At 40.0% G+C, this 20,654-nt stretch overlaps 2 protein-coding genes across 3 annotated transcripts; both read right to left on the reverse strand.

Annotated features, from left to right (window-relative positions):
- Positions 1-657: 657 nt before the first annotated feature.
- On the reverse strand, positions 658-17,943 carry lmtk3 (lemur tyrosine kinase 3). 2 transcript variants are annotated; one of them, XM_058746706.1, is made up of 16 exons: positions 16,325-17,943; positions 13,631-13,764; positions 13,316-13,460; positions 13,138-13,208; positions 12,456-12,574; positions 11,919-12,006; positions 11,383-11,531; positions 11,171-11,255; positions 10,794-10,915; positions 10,347-10,496; positions 3,810-10,032; positions 3,574-3,737; positions 3,120-3,253; positions 2,420-2,754; positions 2,239-2,317; positions 658-2,129 (listed from the first exon to the last, which is right to left on the reverse strand). In XM_058746706.1, the coding sequence occupies exons 1-16, from the start codon at positions 16,410-16,412 to the stop codon at positions 1,984-1,986; spliced, it is 8,232 nt and encodes a 2,743-aa protein (XP_058602689.1). In that variant the 5' UTR covers positions 16,413-17,943; the 3' UTR covers positions 658-1,983. The 2 variants fall into 2 exon arrangements, with proteins under 2 accessions (XP_058602689.1, XP_058602688.1); XM_058746705.1 differs by having other exon boundaries at positions 3,120-3,256.
- Positions 17,944-18,070: 127 nt separating this feature from the next.
- leng1 (leukocyte receptor cluster (LRC) member 1) lies at positions 18,071-20,363 on the reverse strand. Its single transcript, XM_058746710.1, has 4 exons — positions 19,919-20,363; positions 19,469-19,660; positions 19,051-19,352; positions 18,071-18,662 (listed from the first exon to the last, which is right to left on the reverse strand). Exons 1-4 carry the CDS (start codon positions 20,048-20,050, stop codon positions 18,449-18,451), a joined length of 840 nt encoding a protein of 279 aa, XP_058602693.1. The 5' UTR covers positions 20,051-20,363; the 3' UTR covers positions 18,071-18,448.
- Between the last annotated feature and the right edge of the window lie 291 nt (positions 20,364-20,654).

The following is a 20,654-nucleotide window of genomic DNA, read 5'->3' on the forward strand; positions in this document are numbered from 1 at the left end:
GAGTATCTGAACTTGATGTGGATTGCACTCCATTTATGATTTGTTCGTCCATTTTTCTAAATACCGAGGACCACAATGGAAATAAGCCGAAACTGGACAGTTTTGAAATGTGTATGAACTAGTCTTTTTGGACTTTTTTGTATTACGTTTTAAATTATGTCAAATAAAACAAACAAACAAACATAGATCGATGGATGGATAGATAGATAGATAGATAGATAGATGTGTAACCTCGAAATTTTCTAGCAGTAAGTTAAATGAATATTGAAAGGTTGAGAATGGTTATGAATAAGAAACTGAGAAAACAGATACATTTTTGTAATCATGGCGCAAAATAATGCTCCTAGGGTGCCGCATTTTTAGTTTGTTCCTGTCACTTTTTTTTATTGCAATAGGATAATATCATAAGGTATAAAGGTCGCATGTGGCAAAGCTAATAGTATTTAAATTATAATAATAATATTTCTATATTTCATTATTTTTTAGATAATTTTGGCTAAACTTTACTACAAATTTTCTGTTTGATAATAGGTCAAACCAAAATAAACATGGGATTTGTGTTTCATGGGTTACCAAAGTGTAAAATATTGTGGAATTTGCCAGAGTTGACTCTAACCTGTTCGGTTTCATAATACTAAGCTTTATTTTATGCCGGTTTACAAGTTATATTATGGAAAAATGCACTAAAATAATATTACAAAACAAGGTTAGTAAAGTAAAGTGTTTCACAGAAGTTATTATAAGACAGAACAATTTATTGTCATCAAACAGTTCAATAAATGTTTCACAGTTTCCATGTTATTTTCACTCCCTCAGCTTCTTACATAATAATATGAAACCTCCAAATGAAACAGATGCTGAACGTGATGTAATGATCTGGATTACCTCAGACATTTGCATGAACGATAAGTTTGAAAACCAAAAATGAATGAATAAATAAGTCAATTAATAGTTATGTATGCTGATTTCTCTATTTTTTTCATGCCAAGCAATAATTACTGCTTCAAAATAAATAAAGGAAAAGCTAATGTAAAATACATTATTAGAAAATAACACCTGTGTAGAGACACATCATAGGACAACTAGATACAGACTGACATCTAGAAATAGCTAAATTAGAGAAAACATTTCAAAGTGTTTGTACCTATGCAAAGATATATGTTTGTTTGTTGAGGCGGTTATTACTAGGATTAAACGGCAAACGCCATAAATCCAAAATAATTCGATACAAAGTAAATATACAGTATACTTAAACTTATGAAGTGAATTAGGACAAACGTATATTTAAATAAAAAACAAATGCAGAATAAATAAACAATTAAGTAAACAAATTAGATACAGAAATAAATAACATTTGCAATAAAAAATACAGTATAAAACATAACAGTTAGTTGCAGTTTTATTTTTTCGTGCATCTAAGAATAAATTTAAAATAAATGGTTTTAAAATGAGTTTGTATTCTGTTGCAATTTCATTTTTAGTTTGTACAAATGCTAAATGAGAACTGCACTGCTGTGATTTGGAAAGAGACGGTTCCCTCCTCAACCACAAACTACAAGAATGTCTGACTGCAATGAGAACAAATTTACAATGTCAATATTTCTAAGCTCACAAATAGACAGGTACTGGTCAGAGAAAGTGCGCCCCTTCATTCAAGGGGAATAAAATACAAACGTACTTCAAGAAGCCATGAAAATAGAACAGTTAAGCTGGTACATAATAAGACTCCCATTGCATAGCCGAAAAGTACATGTCAGATTTTACATAACTCCAAGGAATTTGGCTGTTTGGAAGGTACTTTCTATGTGTGGATTTACCACTCCAGCTGCTGCAGTGAGTAAAACCTGGACTGCCTCCAGCCTTTTGAAACGGGAGTCCTTCTTTTTCTCGCAGTTAAAAAAATAACCTCCAGGAGCCGTCATAGTTACCGATGACAACGGGGGCCACTCAATCACTCCAGGGGGGTACATTTTGTCCAGGTGTTCAGGGAACAGTAGTATGTCGCACTAAATGCGGGTCGTCGGCAGGGCTCACTGTAAACCTTGATGATGAGCCGGAAGTTACTCCGGTTGGAGATCTTGGCTTCACTACATGGTCTTTACTTTTTGATGCCTTGTGGCTGGCCGATCCTGACAAAAAGGGCATAAGGGAAAAATAAAACAGAAAAATGTGATCATATGTGATTTGCATTATGCTAATCAAGCCCAAATTATAATAACTTCTGCTGAACACACTTACCAAAACCATCAGTGTTGGGGGGCTTTCCATGGGGAGACGAACTAGTAGATCCAGAGCTCAGTTCATTGGTTGGAGTTTCCTAGCAAGAAGAGTTTCAAAATACAGAGAAGTAACAGACAATGTTTAAAAATGTGAAACTGAAGGTACTCGTTGCTTTTCTGTATAAACACTTTTCACATACCTGATCAAAAAGATAGACTGTGACATCATCAAAAAATGACACATTCCTCCCACGGTCACGGTTCTCTTTGTCCACGGGCTCCTTTGGTGATTTCAACAAGCTACGCAAACCCACTCTCTTGTCAACATCTGTTTCCGTGACAACGATGACACGCCTGGGAGACTCATCCTCCTGTTCCTCTTCTTCATCTTCATCTGGATCGCTACCTGTTGAAGCAACCCTCCTCCTTCCCCCTCTGTGCTCTCCCCCTTCCCAGAATCCTCCTTTGGCATTTGGTGAGACAGGAAGAGAGAGAGCGAGCGGAGGGAGGGACAAGGAGAGACGGGCCAGCTTAGCTGAAATGGGATGATAGTACAGATGGAGAGATGAAAGACAAACATCAGAAAATGGTGGTGTGTGTGTGTATAGTGAGAGAGAGAGAGAGAGAGAGAAAGAGATTGTTTTAAAATTATTTATTTATTTATTTTTTTAAATGTAATAATATATTCAACTAGCTGTCAAACCCTCATAATGATTCAGAGACTGATGTGATATAAACTGGGTAATTAACCAAATCGGTTAATTAAAATTAAATAATCTAAATATTTTTTCAAGTGCTTTGGTTTTCAATTTTGGTTCATTTGCCAAAAAATATTTAAAATTGCACAACTGATGATAACAAATCCAAATGAAATTGTAGAGTGATTTCAGTTCACAGTACCTTTCATAGCTTGATTTGCAGCTGGCAATGAAGGTGTAACCTCAGGCTGCTCAAGCACAGTCATTTCTTCTGTCTTTGCTTCAGCAGGTTCACTCGCAGACACAGAGGGAGAGGAGGGTTGAGACTCCTCTTTGCTGCTAAGATAAATCATTTACACTAAGAAGTCTGTTTTTTTTTTACCTTCTTTAACCAAGAAATGCATTCAGACAGTTCAATTTAATTTGAAAGCACAGACTGTGGTTACATTAAATGTGCTGACATCACATTTTCTGCAGTATATACTGATTAAATACAGAATATCTGACTATGATTTATAATCTCTAGAATAGTGAGATGTTATATTATCTCTCTTAGAATAGTATTATATAGAAATATTGTCTCCCTCTTACAATATTGATCTGTTTTATTCATCATTTCATCTACTTTTTGTAGTATTTCTGGAGCATAGCCACACCTCTTGTTTTCTTGGAAATCTTTGCTTGCAACACTTTCTTCAGAGGACGAAGTGGTAGAGGTTCCCCAAGGGTGCAGAATCACGCTGTCACTAACTGTAGACCCCCACAGGACATTGGTTTTAACATTTTCACTCAGAGAGTACTCAAGTCTTTCCTCACAAACCTAAAAAAAGACAGAATGTTTCAGAAATAGCAGAGCATCAATAGAGTACAGGTCACAGTCATTTTTACTCACCTGCATCATCAGTCCATTTTTTGCCTGAATTTTTGAGAGTGACCTCTGCCCTTTGGAACCATCTGTAGAATTGCATGGTGAGAGAGGCGTTGGCACATGCTGGCCTGTTCTCTTCTCCACTGACTGCTGAGCTTCTCCTGGGAAATTTGTAGAAATGCTTTCATACTGCTCTGACTGTTGCAAGACAGCCGTGGTACTTTTCGATATCCCGTCAACTTCTTCTTTTAGCTCGACTCTCGTCTTCCCCTCTGCATCTGCTGAGTCATGATGATTTATTATGCCACCAGCACCACTCGTTCTTTGCTCTGGATTTCTCTTCAAAGATTCAAGCAGATCTAAGTTTCCTAAAAACAGATCTCCAAGGGTCTCTTCATCCCCAGAAATGCAGCACAGTTGCTCCAGTTTTTCAAAATCCTCCAGAGGCTCCTCATCCAAGTCCTTCCACTCAGAGATCAACAACTCAGGGATGGAGTTCAGAGAACACTGGGAGAGAGGTGGATGGGCCGTTTTCTGGGACAGGCTATTTCTGTCGTCCACAGCATTTGATTCTGGGTGAATGTGGTTTTCTTTCACGAGAGGTGTGTGCAGTTTTTGTCCCAGGTTTGCAGTGATACCTTTGCTGTGAGTGGTGGTACTCTTGACAAGTTCTTCAAGAGAATGATCTAAACAGTTAACATCATCAGAACAGTCAGAAGGCTCCTCGTGTTCTTTAGTAGATGCTTGATCTGCAGCACAGAACAGACTTGAACTGGTCTTGATTTCTATGTGGTGTACTGTATTCTGGAAACTACTTGGGCCTTGGCACTTGCCCACTCCTGCATGTGGGGAAGCAGAACATTCAGAAAGCTCCATTGAAATCAGTGCAGGGGCAGAACACTGAATGTTGCTACTATGAATTTTACATGGCTCTGGATCAGTGCTAATGGTGAGACTTGGGCAAGATGGAGAATCTGATCTTTCTTTTTCAAAAACCACATCACTGATTGTGGCAGGACAGTGATTACTGTCAACATTATGTCTACTGGTTTCTGTACTGAGACACTCTGGATATGCTGAAATGATGTGAGAACTATCAGCTAAGTCAGTGGTTGAGTTTGACATATCTATTGTGCAGGTTTGATGGTCTTCAAGGGCTGCAACCAACATTTTGCTTGCTTCAGTCTTGGGTGCCCATGTGGCTTCGGTTTGGTCCCTTTGTACATTGTTATTATGACTAGAAAGAGATTCTTTGTGGTATTGTAGAGGTTCCAACTCATTGGTTGAAGCATTTTTAATAGAAAACGAGGGAGAGTGAGTCATGCAACCTCTTACACCCACCATGTTTTCCTGACTGTCAAACTCTTTATTATCTTTATCCCCAAACAATTCACCTCCCACATGATTTTGTAAACATGTCTCCGAATTCTGGGTATCAATCACCACCTCAGCAGGTCTGTGTTGCACAGGTGCCTCCAGCTCTGGCTTCTCCAGATTCTCAACTTCCATTTTTATATTGCTAGTATAGTGCTCTGGTGTTCCATTTTCTATGTCTGGATTTTCCATGTTCTCCTCTTGCTGAAAGTCGAACCTTTCTACAAGTGCCTGCTGAGCTTCCTTTGCCCCAGTCGAAAGGATCAGCCTCTCAGGTGGTGGATAATCAGCCTGTCCTAGCTTCTCATCATTAAATGCATCTTCACATATTCTCTGAGTAGAGGGATGAGACTCGCTATCTGCAAGCTCATCATTTGCTTCAGATTCCCAAAATTCATGACTCACCACTAACTGTTCCTCCTCACCCCAGGCCTTTTTCCCAAAACTCGGGAACAGCTCTGATCCAAGCCCTGCTTCTGGTGTCCGAGCTTCGGCTGCAGCCCACTGGTCATTTTCTACAGGCCAAAGGTGAAGTTCTCCCTGCTGAAATGTTTGGCAGTTGAATTCCCCTCTCATAGTCTCCTCTGTACCATAATCTTCCTCAAGGGCAATCCACAACTCCTTCTCCTTCAGTTCAAGACCCATTGAGGCACCTCTACTGAATTCATCAGAACATTCATCTTTTGAGATCTCCATACTGCTGACTTTCTCATCTGCAGAATTTGGGGGGGATTCCTTGATAGTGAAGCAGAGCTCCCCTACAGCTAGCTGACTTTCAGGCCTCTCCTTTGCCTGTTCATCCTCACTCTCTTCTGAATACGAGAGGTTTCTCAAGCCAAGTTCATTTGCATCTATGTCTTGGATATCAAGCTTTCCCTTTTCCTCTCCTGTAGGTTGTTCAGCTTCCGTCTCAGACCAGATGAATTGGGCCAGGCCGCATTTGGTGTCATCATTGCTGAGCTTTGTGTTTATCTCAGGGCTGATGATGCATTTAGAATAATCAGACTGTAAGCTGTAAAACCGTGATAACCTGGATTTACTTTTGTCTGATGACTGTTCATCAACTGGGAATTCAGGTGATGTACAACGTGCCTCCTTATACTTCGTTGTTTGCAAATATGAGCAATGTTCGATGAGTTGTTCTTGACAAACTGATCCAGAAACGGGTTTTTGAGGGTCTGAGTCTATGTCAGCGAGCAGTCTAAGATCTGTAGCACCTGAATCATGAAGCACTCTTTCTTTTGAAAATGTGTGAGATGTGATCAGATCACTATTTTTAACTTGAGAGGAGTTTTGAATGTTAAGGGAGCTGTTGCTAAATGGAACTCCCTTATTTGGCTCATCCTCTTCATTGGAAAACAACCTGGCAATAAACTCAGTATTGCATTCACTTTGAGAATCACTTGAAATGACAGCACCTTGTATGAGACCCTTCTCTACATCAACTCTCTCATTTGAGCCCCACAATTCCTGCATATCTCGTTTCATCTCCACTTCCTTTGCTAAATTCTCCAGTAGTCCTTCATCCTCAATCTTTTCCTCAATTCCTATCAATATTCCTCGATTCCCACCAAGTACATCGGTGCCTCTTCTGCCTAAACCCTCTCCACCATCCAAGTCACTGTCAGAGAAGTAGGCCGAATCCCGGTGTGGTGTTTCAGTTCCCAGGGCTCTCCATCCACCACTTCCTCCACCCAACCAGGAGTCTCCAGGTGTGAGACAATCCAGTGAACTAGAAGTCAAAGGTGACAAGACAGAATCTGTGGGGGTCATGGTGGAAAGTGACTGATCAGAGTTGGGTTCATGCACCATAGGCGAGTGGAACACATCTGTGCTTGATTCATTCAAGGAGAGTGAAGACTCACTTGGAAGTATTTGCTCTTTTGCCGTTTTCATGTCTTTATCATGATACACCGTGCTTGAACTAGTTTCCTTTTCAGGTAAAGTGGTTTGTTCGAGAGATTTAGAGGATGTATCCATTTGCAAGCTGGCAGTGGGGCAGTCTTGATTCATATTTGAACTGTATTCCCTTTCCTTTGTAGAGCTTGTGCCACCTGCTGAATTATAGTTTTGTGAAGGATCAAGGAAAGTCAATTCATTTGGCCTCGGGTTTGGATCTTCTGGCAGTTTCTCACTGTGTACATATTCAAATGTTGCTGTGTTCAAACTCAGTGAACCGTTAACAGTGTGCAGATTCCTGGGTTCTACTGGACCTTCACTTACACAGTCATGCTGATTGTGAGACTCCTGAGAATTTTGTTTCTCTTTTATAATGGGAGATATCTGCTCCAATAGAGGCCCATTTTTAGGCCTTACTTCTGAGGAAGGAAAATCATTAAGGGAATGCTTCTCTAGCTCCATTTCAGGTGAAAAGTGACTGACTGGAGTTAATTTCTGAGCTGATTCAAGATTTTGTAACTCAGATGCAATCTGAAGTACTGGAATTTCTGGGCGCATAGCAACTTTTATTTCACTCCTTTTCGCCCGCTTGGTGACTTGAGCATAAATTGCTTCTTTTGTGTCACCTGGCGGCTTTCCTGCTCTTGCTCTTTCTGATTCAAACTGTATCGTCTGAGATGATTCTGGGTCAATGCATATTGACTCATACTCAGGAGACAATGGAGCAGGTGAAATACTCTCTTCATTTTTGCGTTGCCTTGTAATGATTTCAGTTAGAAATGTTTCAGCAGACTGAATCTCCTTCAGGAATTCCTCTCTCGTCATTTCCCCTTTCTTCGACTCAGGCTCAACACTCTCATTGGATATTTCGGAGAGCAGAGAATGAGACTTCTTTATCCCTGAAAAAGCCTCTTCAGCTTCTGCATACGCTGGTAGATCTGAGGGATATGCAAAAGGATGAGGAGTTGTTCCAAATCTGGAAACCGGGGTGCCACCTTCACCATCATATGCATCCTCACAATCTGACACAGATGTCTCAATCTCTGTAAGGAACAAATCTCTCTTTTTGCCACGTCCTTCATATCCAGGCAGGAAGTCTTTGTCTGAGGCCCAAACTTGTGAGGATGGGTCAAGTTCTGTGATAAGAGACTGGGATCTCCGCATTCCTTTGTCTTTCCTTCCATCACTTTCTCGTGCCCACGAGCTTTCTCCATCTTTCATGTCCACGGAGTCATTGGAGATCTCAGTCAGAAACAAATGTATGGGAGATTTCCTAGCAGCTACAACTCGCTCACGTTGCATGACTGCATCTTCCCTCCAAATGGCCGGAAGGATGGTGGCAAGGCGGGACTGTGTTCGCTTCATTCCCCTTGAGAAAAGCTCGCTTGTAGCTGGGTCTGGTTCATCAACCAGGTTGGTGTGCTGAATGGTTGTTCCACTGGTGGATCTATGAGGTGACATGAAGAGTGAATCATCATCATCGTCGTCATCATCTTCATCCTTGGAGAACTCCGGGCTAGAGGATGACGTTCTCTCAATTTTTGGAATTGTGGATTGAGATCGAGTCATTCTTGACTCATTATTTGTAGTGTACATCTCTGGAGCATCTCTTGAATTATACAAAGACTGAGACCGTGTCATGCCTCTGTCAGCATTTCTCTCATCAGTATGGTCACAGCTTAGTGGGTCTCTTTGTAAGTGCATCACATTGTATCTGGAATATGTCTCTGAAGAGTAATTTTGACCCTTTTGGAGTCTATAGTGGGGAGGGAGAGGTGGAGGACAGGTTTGAGGTGGGAGAAACAGGGAGTGACTACCAGAAGATGGTGGAATAGAAGGAGAGAGTGATGGAGATGGGGGCAGTGTCTGGTGAGTGCGATTTAAGCCTAAATGGTCAAAGTTGGCTTTTGACAGCGAACTCATTAGTAAAGAATCAGAGGTCTCAACTTTGCCTGTCGGGAATGAGGATCCAGGGTAGATGTCTAACCCGTATGTTCTTGCGTAACCTAGCGGAGGAGCAGGCAGGGGACGTGAGTGTAGATGGCTGCCAGAGGACATGGACATTGAACGAGGTTTAGGCGGGAGAATGGGCGCTTGAGGACTAAGGGACTTTTGGTTTACTTCTCCAATGTCTATGACAGCGTAATCCGTCACTCGGTTACAGCTCTCCTTACTAAACTCAACCAAGCCAGTGTTTGGAACCCTAACCTTTACCTCACTGGATCTGACCATCTGAGAGGTACCTCTCGCAAAGCCATCTTGTTGACTGAAAGCTAGTCTGTCTTTTCCAGTCATCCCAGTTTGAAGCTCGACCAGCTCCAGATCTCCAGGACACATTGAACTTTTTTTTAACAACCGGCCTTTTCCTAGACTAGGGGACTTATCCTGGGGAGTATGCTCTTCCAGGCGAATGTAATACTCACTGGCCAGTGAAGGGCTGCGGGCACTGATCACGGGGACGACGGTGGGTGTGTCCAAGGTTTGCCTGTGGCCAGAATTGGGTGTTGGTATTGGTTGAGGTGGAGGAAGTGGTTTGTACCCTCTCCTGCCATGGGCCTTTTCCCAGAAGTATTCAAAGTTTAACCCTTTGCTGGTCTCTGTTACAGTAAGGATGTCATCTAGCTCAGATGTAGGAGTGATCATATTGTCTACTGGGTCCAAAAGAGGAAACGAGTTTCCGTTTTCTCTTAGGCAGCCATCCTCCCTCCCATACTCTCTCTCCCTCAGAAGTTTGTGTGCGGCTGACTGAAAAGCTGGGGGCCGGAGGGCATCCCATCGTCTTTCAAATGACTCGTCGCTCTCTCTTCTCCTTCCTTCTCCACTGTCTTCCTCATAATCCTCCTCATCTTCATCTCTTCTAGCACTCTTCCGGCTTCCTTGTTCTGCAGCAAGGAGAGAGGAGAGAAGGAGGAAGACTTTGTTGACCGTTGGCCGCTGGGATGGAGGTAGCCAGCAAGACTGCATGACCTCATACCTAATGATATATACAAAAATAGAGTTCACATATTAGTATTTAACATTATATGCTACATTTGTACTTTTTTAGATTACAAATCCTGTTTAATTTTTGCCTCATTTTATTAAGAGTGCAATAAGACAAAATCTACTCAAGATTCATTGATTTTAAGGAAAAAGTCATTTTTACGCTAGTTATGAAATGGGAATGGGATTTCACAAGTACTATTCATTTCTGCAAGTGTTAAACATTTTGTAGGTGAATCTGAATTCTGTATCCTCATCTATGTGCAGATACAGCTTCATCTATTTAAAGGCATTCAAAATACTGACCAATAGTCTGCATGAGCGAGTTTGAGGCGAGGTTGAGCCAGAGTGATCTGTCGTTCCCTGATGACAAAGGTGAGAACCTCTTCATCGCTCAGGTGTCTGTGCGGCTGAGCCCCAAATTCAAACAGTTCCCATATTACAACACCCAGAGACCTGTCAGTTGTAATATAAAGGGAAAAAGTGGTTGAAGTTCAGGAAAAACCAAGAGTAGCACAACTGATAGACTGGCATAAAATGTAGAAAATTAAACAAGTTGACACTTCGGATTATAAAGTCAAAATACTATACAGTATTATTAGAGTCATAGAATATTGTATTATATGGTATTATTAAAGTCCTTAAAATGGTTTGTTTTTATAATAAAAAAAAACTTTAACTCCATTATTGTTATTTTTTCTGTGCTATTATTGGACTCTTCCATTAAATCCATTTGTCTATAATTTTTCATACCACACATTGCTGCTTTTGGTTTGATCAGTGACAATCAGATTCCCGCGAAACTCCTCCAGAAGTTCAGGGGCAATCCAGCGGAGAGGTATCCACAGTTTGTCTGGGGTTAGAAAGTAATCCTCCTGTTTGTGTAAAATATGGAAAACAACATTATCAAAAAAAGAAAATAGGCTAAGCTGCTCTAACACCATTTATATACATGGATTTATATGCTGATTATGCAATACAAAATATTTGTTTTGAATACTAACAAATCACCTTATATGGTTAACACAAAAAAGCCTTCAATACTAAAAATCCTAAGATACTGATTGATTGAGGTCCTGTTCTATAAAGTATATTTGAAGTGGAATGCTGTTTAGTAATTGTTTAAGTACCTTATATTGATTGTGCGAGAGGCCATAGTCTCCGATCCGAACAGTAAGATCTGAAGTGAGGAGGCAGTTCCTCAGTGCCAAATCACTGGAGAACAACAGACAATTGGAGAATACTATCATCGTTTTTGATTTCCCTCCAGTTTCACAAATGCTTTGTCTGTATCATTCACATGATCCTGAACACTTAAAGTTAAAGATTTCATCAGTCTTACCTGTGAATGTAATTGTTATCATGGAGATGCAAGAGACCTGAGGTGATCTCATATGCCATTCGTTGTAAGGTCAAAAGGTCTCTGTTTAACAGGTCAGGGGTCATCCCATCAGACTTCCTCTGAGCTCTTAAATACCTCTTTAGGTCACCCTGTAGATACAGACACGTACACAAAAAAAGAGAAAGAAATCCAGAAAATTATTTAATCCAGAAAATAGGATCAAATCCCAAATTAAAAGTTCAAAGACAATTTATGATTACATAATGAAATGGTATATTTAAATTTATTCCAGTCCCTTGAGTACACAATGTGCCTTGTTCATGAAACATTGAGAATTAATTTCTATGAAAATTGCAACAGCAACAACAACAAAAAAACTCATAAATTGCTTCAATTAACTGAATGTGCCAGTGTTTCATGAATGAGACCCATTGACTACATTTCCCTGAACTACCAATAATCTTCCAAGGCTGCAACTGTTTTCTCTACAAAAGTTTGTCTAAAATTGGTCTCAATGTCCAAATTTGGGTTCTCACCAGTTGACAAAACTCCATGACCAGGAGGAAAGGAACGCTCTCACTGCATTGCCCCAAACACTGCAGAATATTTGGATGCTGAAGACTTCTGTGAGATGAGAGAAACAAATCAATAAAGATTAGCTGTGTTGTCAATGTTCTTGTAAACATACATTATACACGGTGAGAGGGAGAAGAGAAAGGGAGAGAGCAAATGTAATTAAACTAAAACTTTGGCCTAATAAATAGATCTGTAATGTTTTTTAGCATTCCTGGGCCCACCTATACAAATCATGTGTGTATATATGTATGTGTCCAGTGTTCAAATGAAACCTTCCTAGCCATCACAAGCAATTGCAATGCAAATAAACGAGCACAAAAAAAAGGTATTTCATTGCTTGCATGAGCAATTTGAGTGTTAGATAAGTGGGAAATAATAACCTCAATAAAAAGCATCAGAAATTTCCACTAATATAATTTAAAAAAAACATGGATTAACTAGGAAAAACAACAATCAGCAAGACATAATGCCAGCCAGAGCAGCCCAGTTTGTCTGACCTGTATGGCTCGGACTCTGCCAAGAACTTCCTCTGTTCCAGAGGACTAGCACTGACCCTCAGCTCCTTCACCACAGCCTGATAAGAGCTGCAGTCACACAGCACTTCAGCCAGGATTACCTACCAGAGACAGATCAAACAGTTATACCAAAAAAATCTGTTTACTACACCATATCTGTATAAAAAAAAGTGTGTAGAATGGAACTAAAAAATAAGTGCAGTGAGGACATACAGACCAGGGCAACCCAGACGTTAGACTACAAATTCAGGTCAATGTAATTATAGATGGTCATCAAGTAAGAAAGAGTGATCTTTAAGTGGCTGAAAATGAGACTATGGCCTGAAATGCCATATTTTACTTGTTTAAGCTCAAAGATTCAATACTTGCTTGTGTAGAATGATCAATTTCACAGATGTTTGGACTATGACACTGATTCAGAAGCCTCAAAAGTTTCAAGTGCATATCCATAAAAAAAACACACAATAATTACTTCCTTCTAGTTTTATGTTTGCACGAAACAGCCTATATAAAATAGGTAAAATGTAGAAATTTTCTACATAAGATTATAATACTACACCTTTCAGTTTTCTTAGGCACCCCCACCACTTTGGGTTTCCATTCGTGTTAGTTACAATTCAAGCTGTTCCCGAGAATAAAAATCTTTTCATTTAAATGTGTCTACCTTCCCAAACCAGCCATTTCCAATCTCTTGCAGGTAGTTGAGTGTGTGCCTTCGGAAACACTGGGAGCTGTCTGTAAGATTTAATAGGACTGAGTTATATCTATACATTGACAGTTTACTTGTCACTTATGAACACGTTATGGAGCAAGATGTGCATATTGCCTGTAAATGGGTTTACCTGTGCCATTCGGAAGAGTGGGGCAGTTCTTATCCCGCAGTGGAAGAGTGTAAACCTCTGGTAAGGATGGACAGGAGGACAAACTGTCCTCAGGAACAGGGCTGGAAGCCCCGGAGCATTCTTCCGCTTCGGCATTATCAAACTCCTGAAAGAGAAAGGTGGAGGTGGAAAAATATATATTAAAAAAAAAGATATTTAACCACCATCAGATGAACAAGAAAACACATGTTTCATGCTGATTCATATCAGTAACACCCATGTTATGCAAAATTCACATAAACCCACATGTACAAAACACACACCAAAGAGACTTACATTGAATCCCACGCCTCCTCTCTTACAGCAAAGGCAGGTGAGAAGCAAAAGAACAAAAGAGACCAGCCCAGAGCAGGAGATGAGAATAATCACATAAGGGGGAGGAGAGAGAGAGCCATCCCGGGACAGAGAGACTGAGGGGAAAAAAAGAGGGTAGAGTTTTACATATCCAGCCTTACAAATTGTAAGGGATTGATCCATAGATAGATTGAGAGAGAGAGAGAGAGAGAGGGAGAGGGAGTGAAAGAGTATTGTATATATTCTTGTATATATTCCTAACAGGGAAAATTTGAAAAGGGCAGCGTTACATTCAGAACATAGCACAGGAATCCAATGAAGTGTTTTCATTGCACAAAGGGTGAAAGTACAGAGAAAAGCAGAGGAACTCAGAATAGATCACCTTCAGATTGGGTTTAGGGAGGGGTTTGAGAGTTAAGGTTTAAAGGGAAGCAAAGGAGAGAAACCAGAGAGTCATCATACAAGACATTTCTTGTACTCGTCACTATTGAAGAAGAAGGGAAGGTATTTGGAGTTTTGTTTGGGGGAAAAGGCCTTTTTTTAAGGGAAGGGACTGGATTATTGAAAAATATTCTTGTATCTGCAGGGTTGCTGGGTCAGAAGGAAAGGTGCCATACTTGATTTTGTACCTCAATTTGGCCGTTTGTTTTAGGAGAGCCATCTGTGGAGAAGAGAAGGTGGGGAGGAGGGCAAGGAGGTTAAATACCTTTGGTATTGTGATTAAGATGCTAAACTGAATATCCACTAAATTAAAATGTATTCAACTGACTCGAAACCTCATTGTTTATTCATCAATGTTAGTGCACATGCCATTGCTAGACTAGACTCTACACCTCCCTTTAACTTGCTCTTTAATAAGTCAAAAAATAAAAACTCTCTTATAATAAAATACGATTGAACTGAGAATATCACTGAAAATAGTGAGGATAAAAATAATGCAATTCTTTAAAACTGTGATGAGAAACAGATGTTACTATATTTTTTAATCATTTGTGACCCTGGACCACAAAACCAGTCTTAAGTGTCAATTTTTCGAAATTGAGATTTATACATCATCCGAAAGCTGAATAAATAAGATTTCCATTGATGTATGGTTTGTTAGGATCCGACAATATTTGGCCAAGATACAACTATTTGAAAATCTGGAATCTGAGGGTGCAAAAAAATCAAAATACTGAGAAAATCGCCTTTAAAGTTGTCCAAATTAAGTTCTTAGCAATGCATATTACTAATCAAAAATGAAGTTTTTATACATTTACAGTAAGAAATTTACAAAATATCTTCATGGAACATATATATCCTAATGATTTTTGGCATAAAAGAAAAATCAATAATTTTGACCCATACAATGTATTTTTGGCTATAGCTACAAATACACCCTTAAGACTGACTTAAGACTGGTTTTGTGGTCCAGGGTCACATTTGCAAAAAGTGATGTAACTTTTAGAGGCAATGGGCCATGGTTTTCCTAAAATAGCATAGGCACCACAAAGACATTTTTGGACACATTAGGACTGACAGCAAGGTCCCCAGCTGAAGCTGGGAAAGGCTGTTTAAAAGGAGTCACTAAGCAGTCATTAAGGTCTGTTGTGTGAAAACGGTGCAGGTCATTTGAGGCTGTGCAAATTTGAATTTTATAGATGGCATTTTTCAGGAAAATAACAGAAACTTAAATATTATTACATCTTTTCTATTATTATTAACAGCAACAACAATAAACATTATTATTCCTTAATGTTATTACAATTATTATCATATAACAATACATAATACATCATTATCATTACTATCATTATTAATAGGCCTATTTACAAATTCTCAAGTCAGAAAATCTGAAGCCTATCTTGTTCTCGTTTTATGGAGAATATCGTACAGCTTTATAATTTCTAAATATCACATGATGTCAGAACACTCGAACCTTACTTGTAAAAAAAAATCGCGTAAATGCATATTAAAAATCATAATAATTAGCCTACCACAAATGCCACGCTTGCAATTAACAATAGACACGCGTTTTGCATTCGAGAATCACCCCGTGGAATTCGTCCACTTGAACTATGGAAATATATAGGCTAATGAGCAGGTAGCTGTGTGAATACACGAAGGGTGTTATTATTCATCTGATAACCTTTTATTGTTCGAGGAACAGTGGCCAGACGTTGGCAGACACGGACTGTGCGCAGTTCCCTTCTTTGACCATATGGTTACGCATACTGCATACGAGCACACAAATAAACACGCGGGCCTGTTGGCACATTTGTGTTCATGATACTGCTCAAATAACGCGCGGAATAAAACATCAGACATAATAATAAGCCGCAGATGATGCAGTTCTGCCAAAACAGGGGCATATGATGATTCAGGGAAAATCGCGTTATGTAAAATATATGATTTACCTCAGGCCCATAGGTAAAATTACAGAGGAGAGCTGTTTTGCAGGCCCACAATGAAGAATCATACTTGCGTACCAGCATACCAGCCAGACACCTTTATTATCACCAACTTAGGTATAATAGATATGATTGAATTATGAAATAATACATGAGTCACCCCCAGTCCAGAAATATAAAATATTCTCATCAGACTGTCACATTTTCCTTATTCATACAGCGTCTCATCGCCTCCTCCCCCCTCGAGCGCATCAATAACATCATGCCAGCTGAACGACACGCTCACCTTCCTTCTGCGGGGCTCCCAGAGCTCTCTCCGGGTTGAAGTACGACATCAGCCCCACCAGAACAATCACCCAGCACTGTAGTGACATAGTCGCGCGGTCCACGGCACCACCATCCGAGCGACGCTGTCAACGTTCCCCGCCGCGCGTCTGGCTCCCCGCTAATAAAGAACCGTCTCCTTGTTGTGCAAGGCTGATGCCCTCGTTTAATCCGCAATTAAACACGGTGTGAACGCTCTTTTGTGTCAGCCTAATCCCGCGATCCGCATCCTCACCAGCGCGCTGTTACTATTCCGTCCTCATCGCGTCCCATCGGTCGAAAACGGGCAGAAAACACCAGTGAAGTCATTCTATTGGTTCTATATCCGATCCTATATAGAGTGTCAGTATCATGTGAGTGGTCCAGCTATGTTTTCTTCCAAGAAGCCCCTCTACGTCAGACGCGACCGAGCTTGCGCTATTATGATCTCTGTGGAGCTGCTTACGCCTCGCGACGATTTTCGTAGGTAGAACGATTACGCGATGCCCTTCGCTCAGGTACCTGCTGCCGGCTGCCGGATACTGGCCAACAAAAGCGTTTGTTTATTAGACTAGAGAGAACGTCGACGCCCCCGTGTCTTGGCCTTGGGAATCATTGCATCAAAATCCCCCTAAATCGGGACCACCTCCACGGAGCGGTGACATGATCCGTTCGGGAGGACAGGTGCACGGAGCGTGCCATTGAAATTCTCTGTAGCCTTCAAGTTAATGACATGCAAATCTCTGTCTGTGTCTGGAAAAGGCCAAATTTGTTCACCAGAAAGATGCCTTTAAATACCAATTAATGCTTTAAATACCAACTAATTCTATAATCTCATCCTCCTACTATAGTATTTGTTTTTATTTGCACAAAAACATATTTGCTTAGAGTGAAAACAGTGCATATGAATTAAGTCATAAAATTCATAATTGCACTTTATATTATGAACCACAAAGGATAAAGAATAGAGGCATAATGGGTATTTCTAGTGGCAGCTTTAGATGGTATTTCCACAATATGTGACTGTCTGATGCATACTGCACAAAAATGTATATTCTGCTTTGTTTTCTGCGAAAGTCTATACTTATTTTCTGCACTGTACTGAGAGTCTCCACACATTTTCTGTGACATGCGTTTTCCATACAACTCTTTGAAGAGAATGCTATGCCATTTTTTCCCCCGCAAAACTATATTATTGTGGTATAATCCATCTCAGTTAAACCTCTCTAACTGCCACGTGAAAACAACATCATCAAAAAATGTCAGCGCTTTACATCCGGGTTAGTTGATTTAATGCCATGCTAGCGTCCCTGGCTATTTTCATGGCAAGTAACAAGCTGACATAATATAAAAGAGCAATTTTAAAAACTTGCATCAGGTTTGCTTTAGATAAAAACTCTAAAATGAATTCAGGGTTGACTCTGTTAAAATGTTCTGCAGAGTAATACAATTTCCTAAGAGAAATTAAACCAGTGCAATTTAATAAAATATGTTCAAAGGATACTGGACTCTGGCATGAAGCGCATATCGGCAAATCTTCATTTAATAATGAGAACTTGTGTGTGATTCTGCAATGTCCTATTCGGAATCATGTATATATGGCCTTACCTTTAGATTAGGACAGTAAGAGGGCAGTATGTGGCCAGAATAAGTGGCAATATGGACCAGACTTTTTGCAGTGTAGCCCAGCTGTGCAATACCAGGGTAAAATGAAGTATTTAGACATGACAAGAACAAAACATTTTATGGACTCCAATATCACCAGCAAAGAAAAAATGTTCTTAGTCTCACAATAATGGCTTGTCCACATTGTAATGCTGATACCTCTGAATTGTTCAGGAAAACAACTCTGATGCAGACCCTACAAATCATAAAATTACATTTTTACAACAACTTAATCACGCTTTGCTGTGAGCACAAACAAAAAGGAGGTTTTCTTTCCAAGTCATCAGACGCCAATAAAAGTGTTGCAGAGGCCAGATCGATGGCTTGTAGGTAGCAATCAGTCATTTTAAATGGTCTTCACACTTTGCACGTGGCTAATTTCTTGTCCGACCACAAAACAGTTCTGCAATTTCTAGACTTATTGAATCAATGCCTTTGTAAGCTAATAAAAGCCATACTGATCTCTGTCTCTCCTTTGCCTTTTCCGTGCCAATTCAGGAAAGTAGGCATTGTTGTATGGTCTGTCTCTATCCCTCATCTCTCGCTCGTGCTCTTTTTCTTTCCCGCCTCCACTCTTCTGATCCAGTAAAGCCTGTGTCCTTTTCCTCTCCTCCGCTTCTCTCTGCAGCCGTTCAGCCCGTAACCTCTCAACTGAACTGTCATGAGAGGAAAATAAATCATTTTAGGATGAAAAAGTTGACAAATAGACTCAACAAACAAGTTACTACTGCAGTGGGCATCTACTAACATACGTGAACTTGTTTGCAAGGGAAACAATTCTCAGAGTCTAATTTATGTAACAATTTTGTATTTGTTTGTAATTATAGACTGCATTACACAACAGAAAAAAACTGGAAACCCTTTTAAGTTCTTTAAACATGACATCAGGAAGATATCTGAAAGCAAAAACGCATTAATTCTAAATGCATACACACTACTGTTCAAAGGTTTGTATCATGGTTTGGATTTAGTATGACTAAACTGTTGTCTAGCCAGACAAGATGCTTTATTGGTGTTGACAGAAATAGAAAATGTATTTCACACCTCTCTCCACTCCACTTCTCTCCTCTATCTTTCTTCTCCTTCTTCTTATGCTTTTTCTCCTTCCTGTCCTTCACTGCCAGTGCTTTCTTCATTTCCTTAAGAGGATCCAAACTGTCTTTCAGCTTCCTGTCTTTCTTTTCTCTCTCCTCTTCAGTTATGGTTCTTGGCTTGTTTTTGCCTTTCTCTTTCTTGTCTCTATCGTCTTCTTTTTCTTTTCCACCTTTCAGGTACCAGGGAGTTGCTTCTGTTCCAGGAGCGGGGCCTAGAGACACTAAAAGACCAATAGCACGCTCTTGCTTCTCCTAAAATAAAATATCACAAAAAAATGACCATTTTAAACCATCTATGTGCAGTATAAAAAGTAAAATGTCAACTCTTAATATTGTAAGTAAGGATGTGTTTAGTCTTTTTTTCACACCTTCTCTTCCTTCTTCTCTTTGAGGTATTCTGCATTTCCTTTCTTTTCAGACGAGTCCTCTAGAGGAAACAGATTTAAGTGTTCGATCTCTTGGGCTCCTCGGCTTGTCTCTGCCGTCTCTGCATCCTCTGTCCATTTTCCTGTCTGCTGAAGGGCTGCTTGAGCTTTCTTTCTCAAATACTCAGTTCTAGCCTGAGGGATTATGGGGTAGATGGAAAAATCAGAAACCAACATTCAGGTCAAATTCAAGCCATAAGATAAAATTTAGATAGCAACTTGGCATTTATTTAAGATACATGCCAAACAAACAAAGATTGACAAAATACACATTTTATTTATTTTAAAGTAATTTTGAGAGGACTCATGTCGGGGTCACTGAGTGCAGGAGGGGATGGGAATGTAGTAAATTAACCTAGAAACAGTGGAAGGATGCTGGGTTGCTATGGTTACCTCTTGCTCTGCGCGTTCCACTCGCCGCTGAATCTCGCGTTGCTCCTCTTCAGCTTCAGCCTCGTCGCGGCGCACGCGCGCAATGTTGTCCTTATTGCGCACATGCCAGCTTTTTTTGGGCAAAATGTTCATTATGTAATACTTAAGAGAACAGTGGAACAGACAAATGTAGTTCTAGTCTCGTAGCAAGTTTATCAAACCTCACACAAGGTCCAATAAATAAGGCAACAGCAGAGTTTATGGCTCAAAACAAACCGACTCGTCAACAAACTAACTTAGCGAAATTCAAAGTCGCCACTGAATCCCTATGTAAATTAGATCCGTTTCTTCCATTCTGAACGTTCACAAAAACACAAAAGAACAGCTTTCGAAAAAAATATACCGACTCAATGGTACAGAAAGAATGCTTTGCAAACACCGGAAGTTGTCGGGGCGTGATCACGTCACACGTAAAATGTTTGTGACGCATTGAATAGCCATGCACTACGTGTAGACTACCACATGAGGGCGCAGCTAAAACAAACCCTCAACGAAAGCCTTTTGTTTGCCAGGGAAACAATTTTCAGAATTATATCGTAACGCTCAGCAGTTTATAATGATAGTGTATTTTAATTCTTCATATTTGAAAATGTTTTAAATTATGCGAAAAAACAGTTTTAATGGTCTTTTTTCATGGTTAAAGACTTGAATAAAAAAAAAAAAAAAAGGCACACTGGCTCATAAAAAAGCATATATT

The sequence above is a fragment of the Onychostoma macrolepis genome, chromosome 16, assembly GCF_012432095.1.
Source record: "Onychostoma macrolepis isolate SWU-2019 chromosome 16, ASM1243209v1, whole genome shotgun sequence".
Classification (NCBI taxonomy): Eukaryota; Metazoa; Chordata; class Actinopteri; order Cypriniformes; family Cyprinidae; genus Onychostoma; species Onychostoma macrolepis.

What these genes read in the sequence shown, in the direction of transcription:
- lmtk3 (XM_058746705.1), bottom strand. Translation starts at nt 16,412, where the DNA reads ATGTCACTACAGTGCTGGGTGATTGTTCTGGTGGGGCTGATGTCGTAC. An exon ending in CTCGCTCATGCAGACTATTG is followed by an intron (nt 10,033 to 10,346) that starts GTCAGTATTTTG and finishes ATATATCATTAG; the next exon opens with GTATGAGGTCATGCAGTCTT. An exon ending in AAAATGGACTGATGATGCAG is followed by an intron (nt 3,738 to 3,809) that starts GTGAGTAAAAAT and finishes GTCTTTTTTTAG; the next exon opens with GTTTGTGAGGAAAGACTTGA.
- leng1 (XM_058746710.1), bottom strand. Translation starts at nt 20,050, where the DNA reads ATGAACATTTTGCCCAAAAAAAGCTGGCATGTGCGCAATAAGGACAAC. An exon ending in TGGAACGCGCAGAGCAAGAG is followed by an intron (nt 19,661 to 19,918) that starts GTAACCATAGCA and finishes ATAATCCCTCAG; the next exon opens with GCTAGAACTGAGTATTTGAG. An exon ending in GAGAAGTGGAGTGGAGAGAG is followed by an intron (nt 18,663 to 19,050) that starts GTGTGAAATACA and finishes CTCTCATGACAG; the next exon opens with TTCAGTTGAGAGGTTACGGG.